The sequence below is a fragment of the Bombus fervidus genome, chromosome 1 (genome assembly GCF_041682495.2).
Source record: "Bombus fervidus isolate BK054 chromosome 1, iyBomFerv1, whole genome shotgun sequence".
Classification (NCBI taxonomy): domain Eukaryota; kingdom Metazoa; phylum Arthropoda; class Insecta; order Hymenoptera; family Apidae; genus Bombus; species Bombus fervidus.
The window spans coordinates 19262269-19286559 of NC_091517.1; the positions used below are offsets into that span (position 1 = coordinate 19262269).

Here is a 24291-nt window from a genome sequence, read left to right on the forward strand (position 1 = left end):
AGAAAGCATTCGATACTAAAAAGAGACAATAAAAAAGGTTCACATAAACGTACGACCTACTTATCCTTGTCATTGGGTTATAGCTACTTTGTGGTTCCGTTGGTCCTCCTTGAGTAACTGAGCCTGAATAACTGAGCTTACTGAACTGTATGCAATTAATTCTTAAACTATAAAGAGAAAGATGTAAGACTTAATAATCTGTGTAACATTCACGAGTATGTTCAAGATCATATTAGGTTAGGAAGAATATGCGTGTGTGTACAAGTTTCTAAGTTGATGTTATTATCCCGATATTAGCACTGCATACTCTGAATTGGAAATAATAAAAATAAACGTTATTTTCAAGTACATTATCTTCTGTATCACAGATGAAAATGGAACAGGGAATCGCAATGATCTACATAAAATTTAGAGATATCCAGTTACAATGATTAACGTACAGATACGTTATAAAATTAAACATACTTCTGGGATGTTATATCTTAAAGAAAATACATATTATACAAATATTATGATTTGGCTGATAGTTTCTCAGGAAGTTTTTTTAAATCATATTAAGTTCCTATATAATTGTTATGAAATTTTTTAAATTTGATTAGCAAGCTATATCGATGAAATTGTATATTTAACTCTTACTGTATTTATGTCATTCAGTAAATAAACAAGTAAACAAAAAATCTTGTTCGGGAAAGGAAGAAAAGGAAAGAAAAATCTGGTCCGTCGAGAGTAAACAGCCAAAGTCATGTCTTTTCACGACTCTTCGTTCGATCTTTCTTCCTTCCTTGTTGTGTTCCTTGGAAGAGAGACAGATTACTGTGCGCGTAATCCTCCGGTCGCATCGATAAGAGGTGCCCATCGTCGAGTCGAATGCTTTTACCCCCATCATCGTGCCAGCGCCTCGAGCAATATATAAATGCACCAGCGATTGACAGAACGTACAGTTCACGTTTCAGCGTCTCTTACGCTCCTTTTACGCGTGTACACCTAGGCCACTAGTGGACACGTGACCGCGTACGCCACGTGCTTCGGTCGAAAAGACACGTGTGCTAACTTACGCCTAACCACCCGTCACTATGGAGTTCATCGGTAATTTTCTACTTTGTAAATTCGATATTCTCAGTTATAAACTGAGTTCCTCTACCTCGTTCGTTGGTGTTTGGCTTCTATTGTTATTGTCGGTCGGGTTTGGTGAGTTAACGGGAGCGGTTGATAAACCAGAAACGGTGTTGCTGGATTTTCTCTCAAAACCTTTCGCACCCTCCGATGGTGCATCAGAAGAATGTCTCCGGGACAGCGCCGTTTACTTGAAGGAGCTCAGTCAGTATACGCCATGGGCTCTTCAGAGTAAGTCCAGTTTGTTAGTTTTTTTATTTTTCTCAATTTCTTGTGTTTCATCTTGTCTAATGATTTTATCTAACAATCTAATGATTTAATTGACATTGTTAAGATTAATTCTAATGTTTCAGTTTTGTATATGTATAACAGGCTTGATTCCAACATAACTCTAAAAAAAAAATGTATTTTGTACGCTTAGTTTTTATGAGTTAAAAATAGGTTAAAAGTAATAGAAAAACAATAGTGACTCATATAGGGAAGGGTATTAGATAGGATCCCAATCTTTTAAGAGAACGTTCAAATGCATCATTCAGAGATCTTTGCCGTAAGGAGAAGTTTTACTAACTGTTCTATCAATACTTCAGGACATCAACGAGTTAATGATTGCCTAAAATAATACTGGAAATAGAATCGATTCATGTATCTATCGACATTTATCAATAATAGATTGATAAGCGTATGCTAAATGTACACATCATTATCGTTACATTCACTGCGTATTATCGGTTTCGTTCACCATTGGCGATTAATGTAAATTTCAAAGTTCCAAAGTTCCCATAAATTCGGGGAGGGACTACGTAAGAAGTTAAGGCGGGATTTTTGTAAGGGTAAAATGCATGCGCAGGATGTGCTGCGCGCGCATGCATTCCATGCTTTCTACTAAATATGTACAATGTCCGCACATTTCACAAGGCCTGCCATAGATGAGCGATGCACCGTCTTGCAGTAACCCTATAGAATTTAACATTTTTTTATTTTAAATATTGACTGTCATCACTTCTGAATCGGTACTGAAGCGCGTATGATGGCGGCTATGTTGGGAACGTTTTTAGGATCGCGTATTATAGTTTTCTCTTCGACGAATAAAGATCTCCGAAATAGACAAGAATTGATAGAAATCGCCATTCATCATTAGTATTTATTTAATTAATTTAATAATTATTTATTTAGGTAAAGGGATGACAATTATTTTACTTTTAATTGAATTACAATAACGATAATAGCTTGTAGTAGATGACACTGCTAAGTAACATAAAATTCTGTAGAAGAATTAATTATAACGTAATATAAAGGTAACTTTACTAATTATTAAATATAATTAATCTTCATTGATTATAACTAGTATATTCTCATTTATTTACTCCGTGAAAATTGATGGTAAATAACACTGATCGATAAACATAAATAAATATCACTGATTACATGTAATTTAAGGTTACGTAAGCCATTTCTAATTCTGGAAGAAGCTAAATTACTGAAATGAAGTAAAGAATAACGGAAGTTAGTAGCAAGTTTATGAATTTGAGTGAGTGAACATTAATTTACATAATCAGACAAGAAAATCATATACATTTCGTAGTAGTTCAAATGTAATGTGGAAGATTAAAACACGTAAATTTTGCACAACATGGAACGAGAAATAAGTTAAAATGGATTAAATATAGTTTGATACAGCAATTCAATATACAATATACAATATACAAAGCGAATAAAACAAAATTTAAAAAGTGTAGTGTTATTTTTAAATTACATGACCTTATAGGGACGAAGTTTTGATTGGTACATAGTATGTATTTATATACTTACAAGCATCATGATTCATTTTTTATCTCCTTTAAGTATCGAATGAATTCGAAAGGAGATCGAGAAACTGGATCGAGACGACTCTCTTTCTTTCTCCTTTCAATCGAGGTACAACAGGTCGTTCACCTGCAGCGAATATGTTTCAATTTAAGAATTAGACAGACATTTTGTCCATATGTCACTTTTTCTCCAATTTACAAAAGGTGAATGATTCTTTCTGATAATTCGAAAAGAAAGGAACCGAGTGTCTAGACCAAGTGAAAGGAGCCTGGGCCGATGACCAATGTTATTTCGATAGAAAAATTAAAGGAACTCTCTCGAATTAGAAATGTTATTTCGAAACCCAGACATTAATCATTCAGCGAAACGATTTCAAATGTGTCTTTTATTCAAATTGGGTATATTGCTAATTACGTTTGTTTGTGATAAAGAATAAATTTTTCAAATTTGGCGTGCATTCGGTAGTCTATTTAAAACAAAATTTAATCAAGTTTTTTTGTACAATTGAACTATGATAATATTTATATTTGACTTAAAATTGTGAAATTGTGAAGAAGGAGTCTATAACCTATAACTTATAACTTGTAAAATTATTAATATTGTTAATTAATAACTTATTGTGCAAGAGTCCAGGTATGCCATAAACCAAAAGAATCACTAAAATACTAAATAATTTGACGATAGGTGTCATGGTAATTGTTAGTCAATATTTGAACTTGACCTTAAGTTGCTGCGAGTAGACATGGGATAGGCACGTAATCGCTACAACATCATTATAACAAATGGCGTTACGTAAAGTGATCATTGTTGAATCACGTAATTCCCATAAAGAAAGAAACTCAATTAATTTTAGATAGCAATTAATCATTTCTCCCGGTTCGTCACGGTCAACGTCGATAGTTGCCACATTTTCCGCACTTCTATTTTGCGTACCTTTCATGAATATGTCACAAAATTTGTCTCTATAAATTATCTGTGTACAGAATATATCAATTATTAATTTAGCTAATGAAAAATGAAAAATTAATGTAGCAGTGTTTACATCCTTGATTGTAATTCAATTAATGAAATCGATATAACATAAGGAAATTATGCCGAGAAATTAAAACAATACATTGTATAATGAAAAACAATGTTTGTTAGTCTTATTTTCATGTCGACTTAATTATGCTGCGCTTCGCTGACCCGTAAATCCATTAATACAAAGATAAGCTAAAAATTTTCGCAGATGATAATATCCTCAAAAGATCGCATTAATTACATAATCAGACATAATGCGTTGTGTTGATATTTGTTACATGTTGTATAACATCTCATGTTGTATAACATTTCATGTTGTATAACATATACAAATGTATTTCCATATAACTATTTCTTTATATAAGTCGTTTTTTTGTTAGGTTCTCTTTCTATTTCCATGTTTACAAAATTCCATTCATAGAATTAAATTTAGTAAAATATTTTTAAATGACGATAAAAGTTTCAACCTACTTAGTATATTCCTACTTTCTTAGATTTCTGGATTTCTCCATTTTATTCCGTTATGTCAACATTTTGTATATGACTCTTGTATGATAATTTACCAATTAATAATATTAGTGAATTGACGAGTTACGAATTGTAGGTTGTAGGTTTTGTAAATAATTTGTAAATAAATTGCTATGACGCAAACTAACTTATTGATATTGGTAACTTTTAACCTAAGGCTTGTAAAATTTCATTAGTAATATTAGTTAAATTGTGCAAGAAAATTAAGATCTAATGGGGTGTAAAAATAAATGACCATGAAAATCGTGTTGCTGTAACGTCTTGGAGATTAACAAAATCGTCCTTGAGCAATATGTGAACATTGATGATGGATACTCGGAATTTGAATTCGATGATACAATGTTGATATTGACATGAAGCGGGAGCAAAGAAAAGATGATGAATCCATCGCGATTACAATTACGTCATAACATTGCACGTTTATTTGCAGATCTTCGTAAGTCACTTTATTTTCGTGATGTCGAAGTCAACTGGAAGAACTGTAAGATAACCTCGTATATCCGTAACACATGTTTTAATGGAGGATTTGTTAGGCGTGTGAGAAAGATAGCTATATTTTGATCAATTTACCTGAAACAATTCTTTGATAAATTAATCCTTCACTAATCCCCCTCTATTTTCATAATCTCTTATTAGTAATCTCGAAATAAAAGATTTCTATAAACCAGCACAGTCTAAATCGTTTACTTCCTCCAAATTAATCATCCCTCAAATTACTGATGTAATTGAACTATCAGTAACGACCGCAACAGAGAATAATCAGATCCGATTACGCAATACCAACACTAATATTTATTATTAGTTCACGTAACAGATGACAATACATTTCTGTTTTCCCAGCCAGGACTTCGACCTAAACAAAGAAAATATACGTGATGTTTATAGGCTTAAGTCACGTCATATGGTATCGTTATGCATTTTTCTATCTTACTACCTTGTATTTATCTCTGCAACAAACTACTTTGAATGCTTTTCAAAACATATGTCTTGATAAAAATCAAATTAAAAGAGAATTCCGTTTCCTCATCAACATACTACAACGACTGTTGCTATATTGCTACATTTTCCACGACTAAAATAAATTCTCATGTTTATTTCGATTAATAATGGTAATAAAAGGTATTAACTTCTTGATAAATTGTTACCTTTGTCTTAATCACAGAATTCTATGATTTTGTATTTCAAGATTTCACATAATTATCGGCGAATCTGTTAAGACGTTAAATGGTATTAATCTATGATTAAGTTTGTGCAGAAATGGTAGTTACTAGTGACGTCATCTAGCGAAATGTTAGTGAACTATCGAGGACTCATAGAAGGAAATGTAGAGGATGAAGAAAGGGAATTGAATGAGGAAAAAGAAGTGTTTCTGAGCGTCGGTGAATTGGAATGTGCGTCATGAGGCGAACACAAACTGGGTCACGAAGGAATAACGTCTGTGGCGATGACCGTCCTTGTGTATCAAAGCTGGTCTTTTTGCTCACTGACCGATGATCGATCAATCTTTTCTCTTTCCGATCCATTCTTAGACTTTTCTTACACGATAGTGCTTAGTACACATGTACTTATAAATAGGAATTGTTGAGAGTATTGAGCTTTATTTATTATTGTTATTATTATTTTATTTTTACCGAACGATTTCCTAAAACTGATTTTTATCTTAACAAACTGAAAATTGTTTTGATGTGAAGCTTCGTTCTAAGCATAATTGATCATGTTTTTTTTCAACCTAATGTTCATTAGTGATATTATAGCTGCATTGTTTGCCAACTCTGATACCATTATCTGTGGTATCACAACTAGAAAACGTCATTTTGCCGCACCATTTAAAGATTCCGATATCATTATCCATTAATGATATTGTAAAAAAGAATCTTTATTTTGACACATTGTTTCTTGATTATGATGTTCATTAATAACACGCAGTATTGTTCAAGATTTAATGTAATAGTTCTTTTTTTGGAAAAAATTTGTTGTACAAAATTTTCATTCTAATTTCGTATATAATCATAAACAAAAAGACATAATTTAGGCGCATATTCCATTGAGTTTAAGGTTATCTGTTTAAAATACCATATCATTTTGACACATGTTTCACTGATTACTGTTATCCAATTGCAGAGTCTGTGAAATTTTAATAAATCTCTTGCGTACCTTCTTTACTCTTATTCGTTTGTGGCGCTACCACCAAACAGTTAACGGTTCGAAGCACTGATTCGATAGCTCTGATACGACTACTGGCACGTTCTAATGTTATTATTACGGCGCCATAGTCGATGAACCATTTCTTGTGTTTTCTTCACGGAAAATATTTGCCTAATATTCAAAAGAGAATTTTTTCAATAATTTCATCTATTAATTGAGTATGAAGATTTCTGAATTGTAACCTCGAGATTGACAGCATCGACATTTATCATTTTGTTACCTTGATAAATATTCATCGCTCAATGTTCAGAGTTTCGGAATAAAAAATATATATACTGCATTTGGTCAGCTGTGAACTCCGCGATGACGTATGCAACTTGATTCTCGATTTCTTAATTCTTTCGCAAAAACATTTTCGATTGGCTCCTGAATCGGCATCTGGTAATATCCATTTCGTAGAATCAAAGAAAGGAAGGCTGTCCTGTTAAAAATGAGGAAATGAAAAAAAAATCTTTCATCAAAATCAATATTAAAAATCTTTCATCATGCGAGAGCTCCATCATGGTCACTAGCTAAAATAAAGAACTATTAAATACGACTAAATGGCAGAGGTGTAAAATTATCTTGATACAAAGGTAAGTAGTGATTCTTCGAAAAGAGTTTTTTATCTAAAGTTTCAATTTAGTGATATGTATATTAACTAAAAGATATAAAAGGAACAAAGTGAATTCTTTGTAATTTGTAATTTCAAATCATAGCTTTAATACTACTTAGGTATACATACTTTTTAAAGTTATTATCGTTTGAGATCATAAAATATCTCTTAGAGCTTTTCTTAAGCTTTTACAACGCCATTGACCGATGGAACTTCTATTTTCCAACGAAGAAGAGGAAAATGTGGGTACGTTTGAAATGCAATAGATTCGGCACGCATAAAGACGTATACATATGGCATACAGTGGCGCATTGAAGACGTAAAATTGCAAGGATCTGTCATGTCAAATGTCAGTTGTAGCTCGCATTCACGATTATCTGGGAAATTTTCCTCGAGAATCGCTCGAAAAAGAATACTTCTCGCAGCGATACTGAGAACGTGGCTCAGCTGTCATCGATGAAGTATCGATGGGGAAGCAAATGAACTCATGACCTTAGAATGCTAATTCATTGCAAATGCGCGCTTAAACAATCAGCCTATTCCCGAGATGCTATTAACCCTTGCCGCTTCTAAGAAAAATGTGATTGTTTTTCTAATTTCTTTCTGCAGTTTCTTGCTAGAGCTGCAAATGAGAACGTTCTTCTTATTATTGCATAGTTCAATGAACTAGAAATTTTTTAAAAAACTAAAAACATTTTTTTTAATTGTTCAGTACTTATTGCAGTGTAATTTTTAAAAATATTCTATTTTTTAAATCTGGGTTAAAATCTTTTCATAGTCACATGTAAATATATTTCAAAATTTTTATATGTTTAATAATTTTAAATATTTCAAATATTTTATATTAATTTTAAATGTCCTAATTTTTTTGAAATATCTTAAAATTCTTTAACTTGAAATCAAAGTTTTTTATTTCTATAACATAATCATTCTTTTTTTGTCCTTTATACTTTGCTCGATCTTTTTGTTTTTCATAACCTTGCGCTCTTACATCACGAATTTTTTGTCAAAAAACATCCTTCATAATAAGAGAAACAAAAGTTCACTCACGAACAATAAAATTGAAACGATTCATAGAAGTTTGCGGTTGAAGGTTACTGATAGAATCCGTTGAATGAACTATCCTCAAGGTTCTGCGAAAGGTAAAAGACACAGCTGTGTGGATTTCTTTGAAGCTGACGTGTTTTCTGACGGCACTGTAGTGCCGATACGGAAAATTTTCATGAAAAGATCCTTTAAAATATGCATGTAGTCACTGATAATTTGCATCATAATCTAGATTAAAAAAATATAATTAGATAATAAGCGGAGGTGGTTGAGTCTTAGAATATTACAATTGAGGCATTCATAATAAAAACGACCCTTGTTTATATGTGGCATTTTTCGGAAAAACGAAAGAATACTTTAGTATCTTTAATTTCTGTTCCGTACATTTCAATTTTTTGTAACGAAATATTCGTCATTTACAAGGGTCGCTTTTGTCAGCCCTTTAACTGTAATTAAATTGGAGTTGAACAACTCATATAACAATAGATCCTTTTACATTGATATATTACAATGGCGAATATGAGTAGAGGTAAATGTCTTCTGTGAATAGTGTGTTTTTCTCGTGAGAAAAAACAATGAGAATTTTGCGACTTCAGCTTTGCACAACGTCTCTGAGCTGATTACTTTATGTAACATGACATATGTTTACACGCTACGAACGTGTGTTGTGTATATCGATGCACTTCGTTTAGATAAATGACACTGTATAATCGTATAACTCGCATAACGGTTGTTTGCGAGTAGCCGGCATGTCCTCGCTATCGAGCATCAATGAAAAATCCGCTCTATCGCACGGTCACTTTTTCTTCCTTTTATCCCTATCGGTCGACCTGTTTCGCAATTCACGCGTTACCCACACTGATTACAGTTCCCGTGTGTTTCTTGGCTATCTCACTTCCGTGTAAGAGAGGTGTCGGCATTGAGTTTATTATAATAGTTTTAATTCTATCACATATACACACATGTGCTAATGAAGAAAAATTTCTTAAATAGAATTGAAAGATAAAATTAAGAATAAAAAGATGCGTTTTGGAAAATAGTGTAGCAATTGCCATTTTCACGATTCTTTTTAATAATTGTAATTTGGAGGTTAAGATTAGCATGATTGTTGTAGATATAAATTATATAAAAAACCTTTATGTTAAAATGTATTTTTAATTTAAAAAATTGATTTTCAACTGATAAATTACTAATTTCAAAACGTGCAATTAAACGGTAAAGCGCATAAAAGTTGTAACAGAATATTCTGTCTAATAATAAAAACAAATTAACAGACGTTAACGCTCTTGTTTCAAGCAATTGTGCATAGAGGAGAAAATCGTGCACGAACCATCGCATGTGGGCAACAGTAGTTCAAAAGAAGCATGACTGCATTTGATCTCACACGTGTCTCGATTTTATCATACATACACATGTGATAGGTTATAGTAAATACCTCCGGACTTCCAGGTGTATCTCCGCGGTAATACGATGTGCTTCTTCATAATTGAGGTTATTCACTTTATGTACTTTGTTTCATAATTTCCAACACATGTGTATGTTTTTTTCTTCCGAATTTACATATACATTTATTTCTTCCACAGTCTACTATGTGGTACGACAATTAAAATTTATAATTCGACATATTAATCAACCGATTCTCAATCTATACATCAGTGAATGTAGATAAAAATAAAATGGATGCAAATTAGAACATTTAATTTCTGGTAGTTAAATTATGTTTACTTTTCAAAGATCTGTAGTGAATACGAGATTCCATTCTGTTTACCAACTTTAAAATGAATATTGGCAGCGAAGATGAGCATGCACTCGTATGGCAATAATTTATCGAGAGAATCACGACGTATTTACTAACCATTTAAATAGATGAACGCATGAAAATTGATCGCGATGCAAAACGTGAGATGTACACCTTGATTACGAAACGCGCTTGGAAACGGATAGATATTGGATAAAGCGCCATTGTCAGATGAAAAAAATGCATAATTAAAATAGTACATGCGAAAGAGAAACAAACCATTAATAAGTGATGAGTGTTACTAGAGAAAGAAACCTGTTGCAGGCATATCCTCTAACAGAATCATGTTTCACGACATGTATTAATAAGATAGTTGATAATTTATGGTTATTCACTTAAAACTTAAGATTTGTTTATCCGTATAATGTTATGCAGTAAAGAAAAACATTTAACCAATTCCTCACGTCAACGAAACCTTTCAAAACGAAAAATTCTAATAACTTTAAACAATGTATCAGGTTGTAGAAATTCCTAAAAATTATGAAATAACATGAAAATATAAGTGATGAAGATATTATCTAAAGGATTAAACGAAACGAAAGATGTTATGAAGAGGACGATGTAAATATACATCATTAGTGTTCATACGTATATAGAAATACACAATTATAACATTAATGGTAATCAAATAACGTAAAATACAAAAATTTATTTTGTGCTATATTTAGCAGATAAAACAATCTTCTCCCTAAGTTCCATTTTTTTAAACTTATTTATAGAAATATGAATGGGTATAACTATTTCACTGATAGCATATGAAAAACACAAGAAAATGTAGAAAAAGAAAATCTGAAAAAAGAAAAGATTACAGAGAAAAGTACAAGGAGCTTTCTGTGGATTCTAGTGTACGACTCCTCCGTGAAAATTCCACTGGGTGTAATCACGGGCAATTACCAGCAGTTAGGCAATTACGACGAGTGTCTACAAGTGAAAAGCAAATACGGATTCACCGGGAAGGCGTGTAGTGCCACGGTGAATTTCGAAATCGCCAAGGACAACGGTAAACCACACCAGCCTGATATGGGTGATCTGCTTCTGAATATAGCCATCGCCTCGGTGAGTAAAATACTAGTTGTAGTCTATTAGTTCTTGTAGAGAAAAATTAATTTTTGATCGTCTAGAAAATACATGTAAAATAATTAATTCCAGTTTCCTTTTTAAGTTGAAGTTAGGAAAATTTTAGCATGAAAAAATATATATAATTAATAAAAATTAAACCACGGACTTTTTCATAATAATTAAATATTATTAAACAGAAGTTATAAGAGTGGGAATCTTTTTTCTGTCAAAAATTAACTAAAGCAATCGGAATTTATTACTGGATATATTGCAATTGCTCAATCGAGTTATGACCAAGATTTCGCAATTACGTCGCGTTTCTGAAATTGCTCCAAAAAATGTTATGCAATTCTCGGTAGCACGAAACATACCACATTGAAGTTGCTTTTGAAGAAATTCGCCCGTGGAAAAAGATATATGTACTTATTTATTGGCGAAAAATAAATGGTTATTTATTTATTTATTGATCAAAAAAGCATCTTTGACAATAGAATACCTCTTTAGTAAACTTTTTTAGCAAAATATATTAATTTACATTATTCATGCAAGTACAATTATTATGATATTATAAATTGTCTAAAAGTTTTTTCATAGTTGAGTTATTAATGTATAATTAATAATTAGCGTAGTTTGCATTAATACGACATGAAGCGATAATGAGTGATTAATTTGAAACTAAAATGAAATTAATGATTTTAAAGTCACATATATATATGAATATGTTATAATTATTTAAACGGAAGCTTCCCAAATTTTTATGGGTCGAGATCCATTTGGGAAAACGGTAATTTTTCTCAAAGATTAAACGAAGTGTAATTGCTGTCAAAAAAGAGTTGATTGACAAGCAATTCAAAACTAATTTGATATAAATCTGCGAGTTGAGAGAAACCAGACTTAGTTAGTTAGACAAGATAGTTGAATTGCTTATCTGATAATTTTCAATGAGCAAAACTGAAGAATTCCTTAAGAAATAAATGCGTAAACTACTCTCATATTTTAATATTTAAGGCTACACACTTATACACATTTTGGGAATCTATGATCTAGAATCTAAATGACTAACAGGTCGCAAAGAAAATTTTGCAACGTCTAGACTGAATTTTAAAATATAATACCAAGACAATAATATCAGACTCTATTCTCTAGACAACGATAACACACAACTCTGATTCATTTAACAGTTTATCGGTCATTGCTCAAAAGCATTATCACTATTCGATCTTATTAATCATTATCGTTATCGTACCATTCAGCGTCTATCACATCGAGATTACCGATCTTCAAGTTGGAAGTACTGCTATCAGTAATATTTAATGGTTTTCTCAGGTTTATCAAACAGATCCAAATTTTCGTTTAATCATGAGATCTCCTAACCACTCTTGTTTCATGTCTCATATCTCAAAGAGTTAAGAATGACAGTCAAACATAAATGAGAAGTTATTTTTATTCTCTTTCACCTATTCGATTGCAATAAAATATTCGTTCTGTTTAATTCAGGGATATACGAAATGGAAATCGGGGCGTTCAGTGAACTACATGTGGATGTGGTGCGTTCCATCAAGTTGCAACCACACAGAAATCCAGGAGGCGCTCGAGCTTGGCCTCGACCCTCTGAAGGTGGAGGAACGCGTGGATATGGTGATAAAGGTATCGTGTCGCACCGCAGAAATGGATCGGCCGATCTTCGACGTAACTGACTGGGTTTACATGTAGGTAGATCTGCGCATATTATCGTGTTCCAACACGCGGCGCGGCAGTTTTCGCAGTAACGTAAGACCGTGGTGGCATCGTTGTTTGCTCGCTGCTTCGAGGGCAAGGCTGAACGCGTGCATTGCACGGCAAACTTCTCAATTAGAATTTTATCTCTGTTACGTAAAAGTACCGTAACTTTTATTGTTTACGGTATTGACTCAAGGTATGCTTATCGGATCTTTCTCAGAATAATATTGAATTAGGATAATCGAGAAATAATGTATGATTTTTATAAGCCATAAATATTTTTACAATATATTTAGGAAACTGCAGCTATCGTGGATTTCGATAATTTTTTACTGTGTTGTCCCGGGCATGATTCTAAATAATTTTTTCCTATACATGTAACCACCGTTCGGTCTTAGTTTCCGAGATATTCGCAAAAAATTGTTGGTACTACTACACTCGATGAATTCTACTTACAATTGTGCATCGGTAATAACGTACGCATTAGTATTGGTCGTCGGCTGCCTCGTAGCGGCCGAGTTAAGAAACCAAACCTAATTCTTATTCTTTATTTATTTGTAGTATATATAAACGAAGCCTGAATGTGCTTGGCTATCCCACGGATTCTTCGGATTACAGCTTCATGCACAATTGCTTACTAAAAATAATTACCTTTAACGGTCTAGGTTAGGTGATAAATAATAACATAATTACAATACATATTAAGCTTTATATTTTATTGTTATTATCTGAAATAGGAAACCATCTTAGCCATGATATCAAAGGATTTAATTATTCGATTCTCAAAATCGTGTTCTCGTCGGATCAAATTTTTGAAAACATTTCTTCCAGTCTTGTATGTGCAGTTGTGAATGATTATTAAGATTCGTAAAATATGGTACAAAGATAAAGAGATCAATGGCTGATGAATGTAAAGTAATATGAACGAATCGACAAGCGGCGAACGAAGAGGCGAACATGTCGGCTATACTTGTAACTATGTAGCTGTGTCAAAGATACACACATGTGGGCAGAATTCACTGTAGTGGTATCGACTCACTTTCTGAATATCTGAAAAACCAAAAGCGTCCAGCGGTAACATGCAAAGAAAAAAGTTGTTTGTTCCAGGACATGGTTTCTTAAAAAAAAAAGATAATATATTTGGAAATTTGAATTATTAATAACTAAATGACGATAAAAGATCTAAATTTAGTGATTAATATAAAATTATTTAAAAAGATAATTAGAAAATAAAATTATGTGCTAAATTAAAATTCAATAATCTTTGCTAAAATATAAATTTAGCTTCGTAATAGTTTACAAATTGTACAAATTCATAATTCTATTTTTCTTGCATAATTTTGCAAAAACAACTTCAATTTCTTTTATTATTATTATTTTATTAAATTAACATAATTAAAATTAAAAATTGTACAAATAATGTTTTTATATATAAATATACTTACCCATCTGTTCCGTGACTTGCATGTTAATATAGATCGTATCAAATTTCAGATCGATCCTGACGATATTCGTGGTAATCATAATTGCCAGCACGAGTTACGACATCGCTAAACAAGGCCATCTGAGTACATTGAACCGAAAAGGTGAGTTGTGTTCGTTCTGTTACGTAAATGAAAATTCACTGCAAATTCATCGTTTGATCGCTTTATCTCGTTGCTATTACGATTCCAGAAGAAGGAACTAAGGAAAAGATCGGTCGCGAGATTGCATCGCATATGACCGATAAAGATTCTTGATCGCGCGATAAAGATCAGTGTTAAGGACACTTTGTTTGTCTTGCATAAGAGCTTTATCGATGCTCTTGTTGATTGATAAGTGTCGATTTCCGATATTCTTTTAATCTCTTCATACTTTGTAGAAAAAGGAAAAAAATAGATGCAGTGAAATAATTGAATTAAGCTTTAAATTTATGTATTTATTTATTTATTATATACAAATAATGTTACACACTATGTATGTTTAGATAAAAGACACATTCTTCTAACTTCGTTCTCCATCTACACGAATGGAAAAAATTTATTGAAAACGGACAGACATCGTGATTCGATCAAATGCCTTGATGGACTGCGCTATATCAGTATGTGTTGGATCATTTATGGTCACACTTATTATATAGAGGTGGTTGGTGTTAAAATGAACTTGAGCGAAATTCCACAGGTAAAAAAATTATAAATGTTCTATCGATGTCTAAATTGAAAAACAAAAATTATATGACGTAATCATGTACAAGTATATAATAAATTTTAAATACACAAACTAATTTTATAATTTTTAACAAATTAATGTCTTATGTTTCAAGATGCACACAAATTGGGCCAACATGTTAGTACTCAATGCAAATATCATCACCGACACGTTTTTCCTTATAAGTGGGGTTCTAATGGCATACACGGTCCTAAAAAAAAACGAGAAAAATTCACAAGGCTATTTCGACGTAATTGGCCTCTATCTTCACCGTTATTTAAGATTAACCCCGGCATACGCTATGATGATCGGATTTTATGCTACCTTGTTTTACAAAATTGGCTCAGGTCCTTATTGGGATCTATGGGTCGGAGCTAATAGAGATTATTGTCAAGAAAACTGGTGGATCAACCTGCTCTACTTGAATAATTATATCAATCTATCTAGAATTGTAAGTAAAGTTTAGTAATGATGCAATTATTGTGTGTACACTTTCTAATGGAATAATGAATAGTTATTTATAGAACAATTTTTTGTATTCTGCATGAAGCGCATACCATGTACTTTAGATTGATTTGAATTATTTAACTGATCAATCTTTTTATCGAAGTATGTTGTTTAATAATGGAATTGAATAATAATGGAACATTGCATGTTGCCGTTGAACTACAAATTACAAAGAAAATTTTATCGCATTTAGCTACGCGGTTCACGTTTTTTACTGAATTCAATTTTTAATCCTTTTATTCGTTTCTTGAACCTCCAATGTTCTTAACCTCAGTTACGAAGAAATGTATTTGCTTATTATCTGGCATAGCTTCCTAAGTATGTTGCATGACAGATAATTACTTTGAGCTAAGTATTCGTGCTTTTTGTTACAAAATGTATTATTACATTTTATTTAATCAATTATTGTACTACCATTTAATAAATATTCTTATTTCGAGTTGTTTATAACAAAAAAAAAAAAAATGTTACACGAGAGGAATTTAGAAATAGCTTGTCCAATAATTGCTTATTTCTTACTTCTGTTTTTAGTGCATGTCTCAGTCTTGGTATCTGGCGACCGATATGCAACTCGTCTGGCTGTCACCGATCTTCTTGTATCCTATGCTCAAGTTCACGCGAAAAGTCTTCTTCTGGCTCGTTTTCGCATTAGGCCTAATTATCTCCATTCTAATACCATTCCTAATAACATTCAGTCTCAAGCTTAGTGGAACTATGCTCTATTACAAGGAGTGAGTGTGGATATTTGCCTTTTTCACTGTCTTCCTGTTTTCTACATGGCGTCCACGAAAAGTTACATCGAATTTTTAAATCAGTAAATATTTGTGTATAAAAATCAATTACTTTTATTTTAACGAATGTTACATGTTTTTAAAATTTGACAGAATCTTTTCGGAACGTCCTGTATCTCTCTTTTCTTTTCATCTTGCTACTACGCCGCGCCGTATTGTACCGTCTGATTTATTCCACACACGACTACTTTTTACTTTGAAATAGATATTCCACTCCGTCCTTTCTTTGTCATATTTATATTTCGAATGTTTGATATTCATTCTCAGTACTTTAATATTATTGATACTTTTAAATTTACAAAATATTATTTGATATATAAAATATATTTTGGTAGATCTGTAAACATCGATAAAACGATTCAGGGAATATTAAGTATTTATAATACGCCATTCAAGATCATCTTACTGAAACCAAAATTAAAATTAAACGAGTAGACCATTAATTTAATCTTCATATTTTTTTGTTTTTGTTAGTAACACGGACGTGGCCAATGTTTTCATACAAATTTACACAAAAGTTTACAACAGATACGGATCTTATATTATTGGTCTGGCTCTTGGTTACTTGTTGTATCAGAATCGATCAAGAGTTGTAAAGATTCGTTATGTAAGTATATCAAGTTCCTCTACTTCATAAGTATAATTGCATAATTCTATCATGAAACTTTATCAAACTTGAATGGGTGTTGTTTGGAATCTACAGTTAAATAATATCTTGTGTTTCTATTTATTTAAATATCTATTTAATTTATTATTTTTTAATAAATTTTTTAAGTATTATCCTTAGTGTATTTTGTATTCTTGGTATTTTGTTGAAACTTTTCATAAATTTACTTAGCCCAACCTAAATTTCGTTTTCTTCATTTAGAAATGAAAGAAGAAGAATATTACGCTGAAATGAAGAGAAAGTGATCGTGACATATGAAATGTGTGTTCATCAAAGATAGTAGCAAAATATATTTGAACGTTTTTTCTTCGTAATCGACATTTTCTAATTAAATCTAAATGATTTTCTGCAGATATACGTGATTTTCGGTTGGCTGGCAGCGGCAGTTTGCGGTTCATTCATATTCATATCTCCTCGGTGGATGTACTTTGACGACTACTCTTATAACGAATTAGAAGCGAGTTTTTATGCAGGTTTTCACAGACAAATTTTTGCTCTTTCTATTGCTTGGCTCATCTTTTGCTGCGTTCATGGCTATGGTGGTAAGATTTATTAGTATTAATTTTTTATTTAAACAAAACATGATTCATTTAGTAATAATATAAGTGCATGGCAAGTGCGATAGCGAAAATTTATGCGAAGAAACGTGTGCATGAAACTTCATTTGCTCCAACTTCCTACACATATTTTGAAATATTAATTGTTAATTATTAGTAATTATAAATACAAAATATGGGATAAATATACTCATGTGATTATAGAGATATCAATTGTACTTTTCTTTTGTGCAAGGTTTCGTGGGTCAATTTTTGTCATGGAAGGGTTGGGTTCCCTTCAGTAAGATAACTTACAGCGCTTACTTGTGCCATTATATATTTCTCTTAGTAGAAGCTGGATCAGTTCGGACTCCGGGCATAATTTCAACTATGGCAATTGTAAGTAATCTGAACTTTAAATGCATTAAAATAGATCTGTTCTTAATTTTTTATTTACCAAGTTCTTAACTTTGGTGGAATTTAAGTTTCAACTTAGATTATTTTAAAATCCAACCTTTAAATACTATAAAAGATTTTCAAAGATTTTCGTAAAAATATTAAACTCAAGCCCAAATCAAATTTTAAATTATTGCAACTATCTTCCTAAGCTCACTTTATACGCAAGCAATTAATTATTTGTCGAAACTTGCAGCTTCGCAGTTTCTTCAGCAACCTCTGCCTCACGGTACTGCTTTCTGCGCTTTGGACACTGTGCTTCGAGATGCCTTTTATGACTTTAGATTATACCTTTCTTTCTCACCATCAAAGTCAATCAAAATCCTTGAACCTAAACCAAGGAAAAATATTCGGTTCTATTGATTCTGGTAAAGAGATCTATCGTTCCACGGAAGAGTCTTCTGCTACAATTACGCAGGATTGTGAAGGCACTTTTAACCAAAAGTCCAATAAAAACAGCATGTATGATCAGGATTTAAAATCTGACGACAAAGATGACAAGTGTCCATTCATCTTTGTAATTAAAGCTGAAGGCAACGATTCATGGGAACAGTTGAGAAATGTTCATCAAAATAATGGTTTTGACGAAGACTCGGATCAACCGTCGAAATCTAGAACAAAGGAAAGAATGGATTGTTGTTACGAATCGATCGTAAACGAGGAGTTCATAAGGAAAGGAGGATCTAGGGAATTAGGGGATCAGGCCGCCAGTAGTTGATCGACAATATACCAGTGTAATATCGAATCAGCTTGCTGGTCAAGCGTTTATAAGCGAATAGAAGCGAGATTGGGAAACGCCTTTAAGGAATTATATAATTGATGTAGTGATATCTATTTGTTGATTCAGGCACTCTTGTAGGTAGTGAGTGATAGCCATATCGTAGTTTTTCTTTGAATATTCGTCTGTTGCGAAGTATTTTGTGTATTTCATAGTCGTTATTAAGGAATATCGTCAGGTATGTGGTATGATTTAAGAAATAAAGATTCTTTGTACGATGATAAATTAAGAACACGTATGGTTTAATGATAAGTTTAGTGGTTTCTATTAAGTGAATCTTTGTGAACTATTTGGTGCATTATTTTAACACCACATTTTAATATTACATTATAATATTACATTTTAATATTACGTTGTTCTGGAATGTTGGGATTAGATGGACAACTTGGGACCATATTTAACATAGTTTATATATATATCATTATAGAAAATAATTTGTTATCGTACGGAGGATCATGTTTTTTATAATCATATATTGTGTACTTATAGATTCAGTTCGAAGTGCTTCTCACAATCCGATGTTGATCCATCGGCATGAAAATAATAATTTAATATGAACGGGTAAAGGTTAGTTAAGAAATAAAGGTACAAATTAGCTGTGAGAAATCATCGACTATCATTAAGTGTAGTTAAGAGATGTTTTCTCGATGGCCAGTTTAGAAAAAGAAATAGAACTTTTACAAAAATAAAAAGTCAGTAAGGTTATTTTTCATTATGCTTTATAGTTTAAATCGAAAGTGTACGTATTACATTTAAAATTCGGAAATCTAACAAAATCAGTGAATACCGTAATTATGTATTCCAATGTCGCTAATGTTATCTAACTCAATATTTTGTTAAGTATACTAATAATACTGTTTAATAATGAACAATCTTTTATATGGTTGTTGTTAATTCAGGATGTTAAGATCAATTTTAACAAATTCAGTTAACCTGTTATTCAATATTTTACTTTTAATCTTTTAGTCTTAACTTTTAGTCAGTAAAATTAGACAATACAGTACAAAGTACAGTATTACAACTAATATTAAATACTCTAATTATAGATTATATTATGACCAGGAATTAAGGAAAGAAATAAACTTATTACATCGCTTTCGTTTTGTCGAAATATTTCTTCTGCCATGCTCAACTTTCCTATACATGAAGTATACAATAACTAGGAACTAATTATCGATATTCTTTAATACCAACGTCGATATTTTTTAATGATGTTTGTTATATTGATAATTTATAATATATATATTTAGGCTAATCGCAAAGGTACTCTTCTTATCTTGAATACCTTGGTATATATTGTTTATGAAGAAAAAAAGATGAATTATTTAATGCATAATACAATATAATTATTCTTCATTTTTCCTTTTCAATATTTCCTAAATTGTTTGAATTATTTTCTGATATACAAATACATAAATATAATCTATGATATTAGAACGATAAAATAACTGGAAAATAGGTCAGGATAATTTCTAGTTACTGCAACATTAGCCTCAGTTCGTGTCACTGTTTATTTAGGTCTAAGTCTTCAACTGATGCTTTTATCTCGCTTAACGTTTTCTATACGAATACATTCTTTTCATTCTTCTAACGCGATCCACGAGAAGTAACAAGTAAGCCGAGAAGAGAATGAACTGTTTGTTTTATCCGTGGAAGAAATTGATACCTTACGACTTGCAATGTAGAAAATCCGTCCATTTGAGAAATCAATTTTCTTTTTATTCTTCTTTGTACTTAAATACACTAAATGTTCAAGAAGAAAAATAAAATTTATTATAGAATGTACATTTATAATGTATATTTCAGAGATATGTATAATAAAAGATAAGGCGATTTTCATCATCGAGTAATACAATGAAAATTGAGTCAAAAGAAGGTTATTGGAATTGTTATGAAATATATGTATATATTGGTTAAGCGACAATGAATATGTGGGAATTTGATGACATCATTAACAGAAAACGTTTCAAGGGTTGCAAGTGCAGTTGCAACACGTGCTTAAAGCGCCCTTGGGACGTTCGTCCTTCCGTGGGAAAATCAACCCCATATTTTTGGTTAAGTATTTAAAAAGGCATCTGCGTGCTTTGCAGATGATTAACAACTTGGGTAGGCAATTGAAGAAGCCTCACAACTTCTATAAGGAAGAGAAGAAAGCTCTTAAGAAATGTTCTTCTTTCTTTTTAGGTTATACATAAGTATTTACGCATGCATTTACTAGGCTAGGTTAAATTTAGGTTATTAAATATACATTAATATTAGTTCAATTATCTTAAGATGAGATAAAAGAATCCATTAATCTATAGAAATTATAATTTCGTCATGCCAGCTGTTAATGTGTTAAAGTCCTTCGCCAATAATCTAATTAATGCAGTCCACCAACAATAGAGCCATCTACATTGATAGTATCATATCCAACCGCCAGCACAACCCCTATGTAGGATGGAATGCATTTAGTTATTACGGAGTGCGGAGGAGTGGATGGCAGGCGTGATTCGTGATTGCGTAAATTGGGGTTAGGTTCTCGTAGTCGGTGGAAACGGTAGACGCCCCGTTGTGAGGAATACAGGGAGCGGATTTCAGTGCTGGACCGACATCCACGTGTGGTCGACATCTGCGAGAGCCCATCGTTTTTCCGCAATGAACTAACGCAACAGTGAAACATTTGTCCCCTCTATTCTTCTCGTAAACGTCATTTATGTCCCTGCCAATATAGTTTGGTTTCCATACTAGTTTCCATACACAGCATTCAACCGTCCTTTCCATGCTTTGTTAGCATACACAATGAACTGGTAAAATAAGAAAGAAGCTTTGAAACACGGTATTTACGAGTATCGAGAATTTGTGGGGAACGGAAAGTGACTTGTGGTTTTTGGATGATATAGAAACAGTTTTAGGAATTATTATGTATATAGTATTCTATTTCTTTATTCTTATTGTCTGCATGTATAATATTTGATGTAATTCGTTTTTCAGTTTTTAAATTAACAAGATTTTATAACAAAATTATTACAAATATCTTTTTATCTTCTTTTTTATATTAAATTCAGATTAGAATTTTGATTAGATGCTAATAAAAGTCTAGAGTCCCTAGAATTACAGTAATACGATGATTAATGATACAATACTCAGGTAATTAGAATAAGATGTACAAGAAGACAAACTATATATTACCTTAATAATGCGTAATGATAGATTATGTTACCAGCCCTATATATATGGTATAGGGGATAGAATTAAGTGATTGAACGAAAAGAAGAAAACATATCTCCTAAATTCTTTCCGAGTTTCCTAAATAAAAGAAAAAAGAAGATGCAAATTTTTTTCTCAATTTCTCAGTTTAAGAAGTCGTAGTGTAAAGTAAATTTTGTATACCTAACTTCCGTTTGGTGTTTCAAGTTTCAAAGACATAAAGTCGAATCCCAGACCAACGTTTTTCACATTGTGAGTTAGACAGTGTCCAATTTCCTGGACACCGATCCCTATATTTTAAAAAACTGTGTCCCTTTCTGCGATATCGGCGGGATCCCGTGATGAGACTGGCGCCGACCTCCTTCGTCGAGTTAAAGAAACCAAAGAAATGAAAGAGAACTGTTTTCTTCCAGACAACTTAACCTGTGTCACGCGCCACCAAGGAAAGACAACCTGCGCAACAAATGGTAACCCGAAGCTCGAGGGCGCATAGTGCTGAGCTTACTGATGCCGCATCTGTGACCGTAAAGGTTAGGTTAGAATACAATAAATCTGTTCTGTCTTCGTAATCGACCATCGAGTTTCCTGGGTAAAAAGGAAACACAACTTGGTTTATATATCTGGCATCCATGTACATCCTTCTTTTGGAAAAATCTGCGAACAATGAGTAATGAATGCATGATAAAACAAATAAAGAAATGAAGGATAGAAAGAGTAATGCCGATGCGTGGTAAGAATGCAACAATTCATCTGTATTATTGTAAAAATCTGTAGATAAATTAATTGATGAAATAAATTTGAAGGTAGACTTAAAAAAGAAAAAAATAATTTTCTTAAAAATTAGAGAAATTAGGAAAACTATTGAATGTTTCTAACAGTCACAAATTTTATATCCCAGTTTCATTTAAAAAGCAATCATCCAAATTATGGTCTTTCTTTATCAGACTAAAAATAAATTACAACTCTTCTTAAAAACTATATCCGATTATCCGAACTATATACCTCTTTCATTATCATTTTATTTATAGCTATGTAATGATTTTTTAAAAATTATTATTATTATATTCTACTTAAAAAAGAAGAGGAGACACTTCAATGAAACAAAAATAAGTTTCGCAAAGGGATCTTCAGGTCGTGAAAAGTTCGCGGAAGGAGAAAGAAGACAAAGTAAGAAGGAAGACGAATCGGAGGTTCGAGTGTGAAATATGAAGAGGCACGTAAAAAAGCTCAAGTGGTTGCACATGAGGGACGAGACTTTTACCTACGTCAACGATTATTCTCTCTTCTTTCCTTACGGTGTACGAAACTCGAGGAAAACTCGTAAATTTTCTACGAAATCCATACGCCAACAGACTGGCGCCAGAGAAATTCCAAGGTCAACTACAGCTATTATGTATCAATATATGTAGATACCACTTTGAGGATCACGTGAGAAACTTATCCTTCGCTCGAATTTCCTCAATAGCTTTCTAAACATTTCCATTCTTCTTCCGCTCCATAATTTCCTTGGGAAGTAATTAATAAAAGCAAGATCTGAATTCTCTTGCATAATCTCAATTTTTATCAAATGTAATATATAAGTAAACTGACAAATTAGACAAATCATAGGTGAAAGAGATAGCTGGGTCTAATATACATGTCTTTGCTATATTTCAAATTCGAGAACTCAACAATAGAAAAATGAATAAATGGTAAAAGGTTTTGGATAAAAAGTTCGCCAAGCATTTAGTCGTTGGAAAAATATCTGTATCGAGTTTCATGTAAGAGATCCTACCGATCGACGCCCACTGCCGCTGCCGATTTCATCGTCAAGTAATTTGAAACGAGGGCGTAACCAGCGACTTCTTTCCCTTCTTGACAAGCTTCTTCTTCGTCTTCTTCAGCGGCTCTTTTCGACTCTTCTTCACCCATTAGTACCAAAATGGCGTGCTCGACATTGATCAATACCGTTTTTTATTATTGAGTACAAGATAATTGAAATATTGTTGTTTAGACTTGTCATTTACTAATCTTTATTTTTTATGTTTTGTAGATAGCAAATAGTGAAATATTAATGGGAAATTTGTAATCAACAAAATTCAGTAATAATAATCGAGTAATGTAATCAAATGAATTTCTGTTAATGGAATTATCCAGTTTAATACAAATGAAGAATAGATGAAGGAAGGTCCAAATATTTCATTATTACATTACATATTTTATTATTTATATTTATTTATTTAATATTTATAATATTTCATTATATATTTTGTAACTATCAATAATATTTATCCCTAATAATAATCAAAGT

General features: G+C 32.0%; 1 protein-coding gene and 1 long non-coding RNA gene across 2 annotated transcripts; one reads left to right on the plus strand and one right to left on the minus strand.

The window, feature by feature from the left end:
* The first annotated feature begins 814 nt into the window (after nt 1-814).
* Nucleotides 815-19224, plus strand: LOC139989204 (O-acyltransferase like protein). Its single transcript, XM_072007329.1, has 11 exons — nt 815-1344; nt 10957-11168; nt 12669-12880; nt 14385-14476; nt 14857-15050; nt 15193-15528; nt 16116-16315; nt 16850-16982; nt 17395-17584; nt 17835-17977; nt 18231-19224. The coding sequence occupies exons 1-11, from the start codon at nt 1074-1076 to the stop codon at nt 18750-18752; spliced, it is 2505 nt and encodes an 834-aa protein (XP_071863430.1). The 5' UTR covers nt 815-1073; the 3' UTR covers nt 18753-19224.
* On the minus strand, nt 3957-5542 carry LOC139989199 (uncharacterized). Its single transcript, XR_011800284.1, has 2 exons — nt 5402-5542; nt 3957-5320 (listed from the first exon to the last, which is right to left on the minus strand). It is a non-coding gene; the product is annotated as an uncharacterized lncRNA (long non-coding RNA).
* Nucleotides 19225-24291: the final 5067 nt, after the last annotated feature.

Excerpts from the sequence above, each read along its gene's own strand:
- LOC139989204 (XM_072007329.1), top strand. The coding sequence starts at position 1,074 with ATGGAGTTCATCGGTAATTTTCTACTTTGTAAATTCGATATTCTCAGT. Across the intron at positions 1,345-10,956 it reads TACGCCATGGGCTCTTCAGA|TGTACGACTCCTCCGTGAAA; the intron begins GTAAGTCCAGTT and ends TGTGGATTCTAG. Across the intron at positions 11,169-12,668 it reads TGAATATAGCCATCGCCTCG|GGATATACGAAATGGAAATC; the intron begins GTGAGTAAAATA and ends TGTTTAATTCAG.